Consider the following 7,031-nt stretch of genomic DNA (forward strand, 5'->3'; position numbering starts at 1 on the left):
GGAGCTGGGACTCCTGGGTTCTCTCCCCAGCTCCGGGAGGGGATTGGGGGCTGGGGGGTTAGAGCAGGGATTTGGGATCCAGGAGTCCTGGGTTCTCTCCCTGGCCCTGGGAGGGGAGTGGGCATTTAGCAGTTTGAGGCAGGACTCTTGGGCCAGGCAGACCCCTCGGGAATGGGGGGGCCTGGAGCTAGATGGGCCCCTTGCTACGTCTCTTCCCCCAGCCACGTCGCTGCCTCTCGTTGCAGGTCGTGGGGCTGTGTCATCCAACTTACTAAGAGCTCCCGGGATTTTGGTGACGGGCTGAGGCTCGGTCACAGGCCAGGATGGCGCAGGTGCTGCACATGGAGTCCGGCTTCCCTGGTGAGTGCTTGTGCTCGGGGCTTTGCAGAGCTCAGGTGTGAAAGTGGGAGTCAGGGCCAAAGTCTCCTCTGAATGTGGTTTCAGTAGAATACAGCAGCCTCACTTCCTGTCCAGTGCAGCAGTGCTGTGGGGTGTTGTCAGCAGCTGTGCTCCACTCCAGAGGCGGGTGCATTGGAGTGCTAGGCAAGTGATCGCAGTATAAATGGCTGCTGTGCCCCACCCCAGAGGTGGCTGCACTCTACCCATGCGATAAGGAAGCTGCCTGGGCACCTATAGATAGTAAATGAGTTTTCTAAGGACCTTTGGGTTCCTCCAGGGCTTAAGGAACTGGATAAACCCAGATCCCATGGGCCTAACAGTGTTCCTGGGTTCTCTTCCCAGCTAGGGCAATGGGGTCTAGTGGTTAATGTGTGGGAGGGGCTAGGAGCCAGGACTCCTGGGTTCTACCCCCAGCTTGGGGAGGGGAATGGGTTGGTGAAGTGGGGCCTGGGTGCCAGGACTCCTGGGTTCTACCCCCAGCTCGGGGAGGGGAGTGGGTTGGTGAAGTGGGGGCTGGGTGCCAGGACTCCTGGGTTCTACCTCCAGCTCAGGGAGGGGAGTGGGTTGGTGAAGTGGGGGCTGCGTGCCAGGACTCTGGGGGTCTAGTGGCTCAGTTTCTCTCTCTGCAAACGGGGATGGGGGAGTCAGCTAATGCCTGTGCAGTCCCAGTGCCCCCCATGGACCCCTGCCCTCCCTCCCTGCTTGCAGGGAAGCCCACCCCGACCTCCCCCAGCGCCTTTGGGGCCCAGGAGCCGCAGCTGCCCTACTCGGTGGAGACGCCGTATGGCTACCGCCTCGACCTGGACTTCCTGAAGTACGTGGACGATATTGAGAAAGGCAACACCATCCGGCGGGTCCCGGTGCACCGGCGGCCCCGCTACGGCTCCCTGCCCCGCGGTGCCGGCTCCTGGTGGACATCCACCGAGTCGCTCTGCTCCAACGCCAGCCTGGATAGCCGCCACTCCTCCTACTCCTACTGCGCCCCCGGCTTCTACCCCCAGTGTGGGACGGGCGCCTTCAACGCCCGCGTGGAGAAGACCCTGCTGGACGCCCGCAAGAAGCTGGAGGACCAGGCGGGCGACCGGGCCGGGCAGGGGGGCTTGGGGAGCCTCCACAGCAGCGTCTCGGGCTCCACCAGCTCCCTGGTGGGTGGGCAGCCTCCGGGCAAGCTGAACGGCTCACAGGCCGGGTTCACCCCGCTGAGCTCGGGGCTGTCCACACCCGTGTCCCCCAGCCCTGGGCACCTGCAGCTCGTGCGGGAGCAGATGGCCGTGGCGCTGAAGAAGCTGCGGCAGCTGGAGGAACAGGTGAAGATTATCCCGGTGCTGCAGGTGAAGATCTCGGTGCTCCAGGAGGAGAAGCGACAGCTCAGCGTCCAGCTGAAGAGCCAGAAATTCCTGGGCCACCCGGGCGGGTTTGGGAAGGGCAAAGGCCGGGGCGAGCTCTACATTGAGATCCCGGAGGAGGAAGGGGGCGGAGGCGGGGCAGGGGTCACCCTGCCGCTGTCGGGAAGCCGGAGGCCGGATTCGGGGGGCGGCACGGAGGGCTCGGCCCCCCTGAGCCCCCAGCCAGCAGCAGAGCGGAGGGAGGTGAGATCAGTGGGGGTGGGGACATCGGAACCGGGGGCCAGGCGGAGCGTGGGGGTGGGGGTGAGCGAGGAGGAGCTGGCACCAGAGGGGCAGCGCCAGGCTGCGCTTGCCCTGTCGGCCAAGGTGGCCGTGCTGGAGAAGCAGCTGCAGAAGGCTCTCCGGGAGCTACAGGGGGCCCAGCCGGGCACGGCCGGGCAGGAGGGACGCCCCGGGTGGCAGCAGCAGGAGGTGCCTGTCAAGGCGGACACTGTCAAGGTGATCCAGGCACAGCGGGAGCCGGAGATCGCTGCCAGCACCGCCACGGGCGTGGCCCACTGGCCGCAGCGGGCGCAGAGCTTGGAGACCAAGGAGCCGTACGCCAGCCTGCGGGCTCTGACGCTGGGGGAGCAGCCCCAGGCCGTGGTGGTGGAGACGACCTTCCCCGTCCACGCCGCTGCGCCCCACGTCGCCCCCGTCCACGGCGTCAAGAAGATCAGCATCGCGGCCGAGCCCGGCGGGGAGGAGACAGGCCCGGGCAGCAGAGCCTCGCCAGGTAGGGCCCAGCGCAGGCATGAGGGGAGCACCGTGTCCTTCCTCCCCCATCAGGCTAGGGGCTCCCTGTCCCCTGGTCAGTGCTGGGGTGGGGATTATTGGGGGGCAGGGCTAAATGGAGGAGAAAGGCCCTGTGCCCTGTCCCCGCCACCTATCCAGCACCCCCCCAGAGGGGAAAGGCCCCAAGTCCTGTTCCCCACCCCCCACCCCCGTGCCAGGCCCCCGCCATGCAGCACCACCAGAGGGGAAAGGCCCCGTGTCCCGTTCCCTGCCCCCCTGNGGGGGGGGGGGGTTGCAAAGGGGAAATACCTGCTGCCCTCAATTGGATGGTGCCTCCCCCAGGGCTAAGCAGGGGGCTCGGGGCCCAATTCCCTCCCCCAGCGCCATTCCCAGAGCACCAGGCAGCTGAGCAGACAGCGCAGCGGGGACACGGGGCAGGCAAAGGCCCATCGACCCCAGCGGGCCATGGAAAAATCAATGGGCGGCTGCCCGGGGGGCGGGGGGGGCCGTGAACTGCCCCCATCTCGCAATGCCATTGGTGCATTTCCACTGGCGGGAAGGGGCGCGTGTCCCTCGCCATCTCCGTCTCCCCCCCAGCCCGGTGTCTTCTCCAGTGTGAGGCTTTGCCGAGGTGCGTGGGGGGCGCGGGCGAGCGCGGGATTAATCTCGGTGTTAATCTCAGTGCACCCCGAGATTAACACCGCATCAGAGCCCAACCCCAGCTCCCCACTCCTGAGTTCTCTCCCTTGCTCTGGGAGTGGAGTGAGGACTAATGGGTAGAGTGGGGGGGGCTGGGAGCCAGGACTCCTGGGTTCTCTCCCTGGCTCTGGGAAGGCAGTGGAGGCTGGTGGGTTAGAGCAGGGGGGCTGGGAGCCAGGACTCCTGGGTTCTCTCCCTGGCTCTGGGAGGGGAGTGGGGGCTAGTGGTCAAGGCTGGAGGAGCTGGGAGCCAGGACTCCTGGGTTCTCTCTCCGGCTCTGGCAAAGGAGCACTGTCTCCCAGCCACCACCTCATCCCACTGCCAGGCGTCGACGTGCCTGGCAGACGGATGCAGCCCCTGCCGGGGAGGCCGGACCAACCCCGGGGGGCCCTTTCCCCCTCCCAGCGAGAAGCTGTCTTGGCCCAGTTCCCAGCCCCTCCTCTGCCCAGCATCAGACTTCCCAGAGGCCTGGCACTGGGAATGACCCCGGCCAGGGGGCTGGAAAATCCCTGTGGCTCCCTGGCCCCCATCCCCGGTTCTCTGCGCCCAGCTCCATGGCAGAAATGCCTTGGCGTGATGGTGCCAGGGGGCCAGATCCCCAGCAGGCCCCAGCTGAGCAGCCAGGCCAAGCAGCTCACGTTAATGCCTGGCTGGGGAGCGGGTCCAGTGGTTAGAGGGGGTGGGGGTGGGAGCCAGGACTCCTGGCTTCTCTCCTCGGCTCTGGGAGGGGAGTGGGGGCTGGTGGGTTAGAGCAGGGGGGGCTGGGAGCCAGGACTCCTGGGTTCTCCCCCTGGCTCTGGGAGGGGTGTAGGCTCTGGTGGAGGGTTCCAGGCTCCACATTGCGGGTGGCGGGGGACCTTGCTCTGGGATCCAGGTGTGGCTGGGGTGGGGAAGGGCCCCCCATGCAGTGGGAGGGGTGTCGCCCTCCGTCCCAGCATGCCCCAGCCCAGGGCTCTTGGGGGCAGGAGTGGAACGAGTTGGTTGAGTATCAGCCCATGTAGCCCCCCCAGCCATGGCGGGGAGGTCTGGAGGTGCCAGGCGGGGGACGCGGTGGGTCAGCGGGAGGCCATGTCCCCAGCCCTGTGGCTGGCTGAGCAGGCTGGGGAGGGGACACCCCATAGGACCCCCCAGCGAGCGGATGGAGGAGGACAGGATCCAGGCTGCTGGCGCCCGGCCCAGCCTGACGGGGCCAGGAAACCAGACGCAGCAGATGGGAAAGTGCTGGGGGGGTCTGGGCGCTGGGTCACCGGGAGGGCGAGAGCTGGGGGGGGGCGGGGGTGCTTGGAGAGTCAGGCTTCAAGCAAACTGGGATTGGGCGAGGGGGGGGCTGGAAGCCAGGACGTCTGGGTTCTCTCCTGGACCTGGGAGGGCAGTGGGGGCTGGTGGCAGCTAGAATACAGCAGCCTGCACGTTCCTGTCCAGTGCATGCATGCGTTGGGGTGTTGTGCAGGCAGCTGTCTGTCGCACTCCGAGCGCGGTGGTTTGGGAGGTGCTAGGTGGTAATGAGTCGCCAGGTATAAATGGCTCGTTTTGCCCCACCCAGAGGTGGCTGCCTCTACCCATGCGATAAGGAAGCTGCCTGGGGCACCGTATAGATAGTAAATGAGTTTTCTAGACCTGTGTGGTCCTCCAGGCTTGAAGAACTGGGATAAACCCAGATCCCGATGGGGCGCAAGCGGGTGCTTCCTGCTGTCCAGCTAGGCAGGTGGTCTTAGGTGTTAATGTGTGGAGGGCTAGGAGCCAGGGAGTCGCTGGTTCTTACCCCAGGCTTGGGGGAGGAATGGGTTGGTAAGATCGCGGGCCTGGTGGTGCCAGCGACGTCCGTGGTGTCTACCCCCAGCGTTGGCAGGGGAGGGAGTTGGGTAGTGTGGGTGGGTTGCCAGGACTCCTGGCTTCTTACTCCAGCTTCAGGAGGGGAGTGTTGGTGAAGATGGCTGCTGCCAGCGACGTCTGGTCTGTAGTGCTCATTTCTCTCTCGCAAACGATGGGGATCGCAAGCTCGTGCAGTCCCAGTGCCCCCATGACCCCTGCCCTCCCTCCTGCTTGCAGACATCCATCCGACCTCCCCCAGCGCTTGGTTTCCCGCCAGCTGCCCTACTCGTGAATTCGGATGGCTACCGCTCTGTCGGACCGGAACTTCTCTGATACTTGGACGATTTTGGAGAAAGGCAACCACCATCCGCTGGGTCCAACGGTGCACCGGCGGCCCGCTTACGGCTTCCCTGCCCCGCCGCCGCGTGCCGCTCTGTGACAGTCCACCGATCGCTCTGCTCCAACGCGCAGCCTGGATAAGCCGCACTCCTTACTCGCTACTGCGCGGCTTCACCCCCAGGTGGGAACGGGCGCCTTCAACGCCCGCGTGGAGAAGACCTGCTGACCCGCCAAGAAGCTGGAGGACCAGAGCGGCGACCGGGCCGCGGCAGGGGGGCTTGGGAGCCTCCACAGCAGCGTCTCGGGCTCCCACCAGCTCCTGGTGAGGTGGGCAGCTCCGGCAACTGAACGACTCACAGGCCGGGTCACCCGCGCTCTTGGGGTGTCCACAACCCGGGGTGCGCGCCCAGCCCTGGGGCCCCTGCAAGCTCGGCGGAAGCAGAATGCCGTCGCGCTGAAAAGCTGCGGCAGCTGAGGAACAGGTGAAGATATCCCGGGCTGCAGGCTAAGAACTCGGGCCCGGAGGAAGAAAGCGACAGCCAGCGCCGCGAAGACCAGAATCTGCCCCCGAGCGGGTGGGAAGGCAAAGGAGCCGGGGCGAGTCTAACATGAGATCCCGAGAGGAGAGGGCGGTAGGACCGGCAGGTCACCTGCCGGTGTCAGGAAGCCGAGGCGGAATTGGGGCGGCACGGAGGCTCGGCCCCTGACCCCCGCAGCAGCAGAGCGGAGGGAGTGAGTCAGTGGGGGTGGGGACATCTGGAACGCGGGCCAGGCGGAGCGTGGGTGGGGGTGAGCGAGGAGAAGGGCACCAGAGGGCACGCCAGGCTCGCTTGCCCTGTCCGCCAAGGGGCCGCGAGAAAGCAGCTGCAAGAAGTCTCCGGAGCTACAGGGTGCCCAGCCGGCACGTGCCGGCAGGCGAACCCGGTGGCCCAGCAGGAGGTCCATGTCAAGCGCACTGTCAAGGTGATTCCACACAGCGGAGCGGAGCCCTCTAAAGCAACCCCCGGGCCCGTGCACGACGCCTGCACGGGCCGGAGAGCTTGGATGACCAAGGACCTGGCCCGAGCCTGCGGCCTGACGGGGGAAGCAGACCCCAGGCCGGTGGTGAGACGACCTTCCCGCGTCGCACGCCGCTGCGCCCCACGGTCGCCCCAGTCCACGCCGTCAAGGAGGAGAAAGCATCGCGGCCGAGCCCGGCGGAGGAGACACGGGCCCGGCTAGCAGGAGCTCGCAGGTAGGGCCCAGCGCAGGCAGGAGTAGGAGCCCGTGTCCTTCCTCCCATCAGGGCGGTGCGCGCCTGTCCCTTGGTGCAGTCGGATGGGGTGGGATTATGGGGGGCAGTAAAATGGTAGGAGAAAGGCCCTGTCCCTGTACCGCAGGCTAGCCGAGCAGCCCGCCCGCAAGGGGAAGGCGGCCGGCGGTGTCCCCACCCCCCCATACCCCCGTGCCAGGCCCCCGCCAGCAGCACCACCAAGGGGAAGGCCCCGTGTCCTTCGTCCCCACCCCCCCTGTGCAGCACCCCCCAATCCAGACCCCCAAGGGAAAGGCCCATGTCCTGTCCCACCCACCCCTGCTCCAAGGCCCCCCATCCAGCACACCCCAGTAGGGAAAGGCCCCGTGTCCCGTCCCCACCCCCCGCTAGTCCGCCCCCCTCATCCAGCA

The 7,031-nt window shown here is 66.7% G+C and overlaps 1 protein-coding gene across 1 annotated transcript in view; it reads left to right on the forward strand.

Annotated features, from left to right (window-relative positions):
* The first annotated feature begins 224 nt into the window (after window positions 1–224).
* Window positions 225–7,031, forward strand: part of KANK2 (KN motif and ankyrin repeat domains 2) — a 24,405-nt gene continuing 17,598 nt past the window's right edge. The window contains exons 1-2 of the mRNA XM_032780328.2: window positions 225–360; window positions 1,108–2,520. Coding sequence (XP_032636219.1) covers window positions 324–360; window positions 1,108–2,520 — 1,450 coding nt within the window. The 5' untranslated portion in view covers window positions 225–323. The remainder of the gene's footprint in view (window positions 361–1,107; window positions 2,521–7,031) is intronic.

This window comes from Chelonoidis abingdonii, chromosome 26, assembly GCF_003597395.2.
Source record: "Chelonoidis abingdonii isolate Lonesome George chromosome 26, CheloAbing_2.0, whole genome shotgun sequence".
In the NCBI taxonomy this organism is placed as follows: domain Eukaryota; kingdom Metazoa; phylum Chordata; order Testudines; family Testudinidae; genus Chelonoidis; species Chelonoidis abingdonii.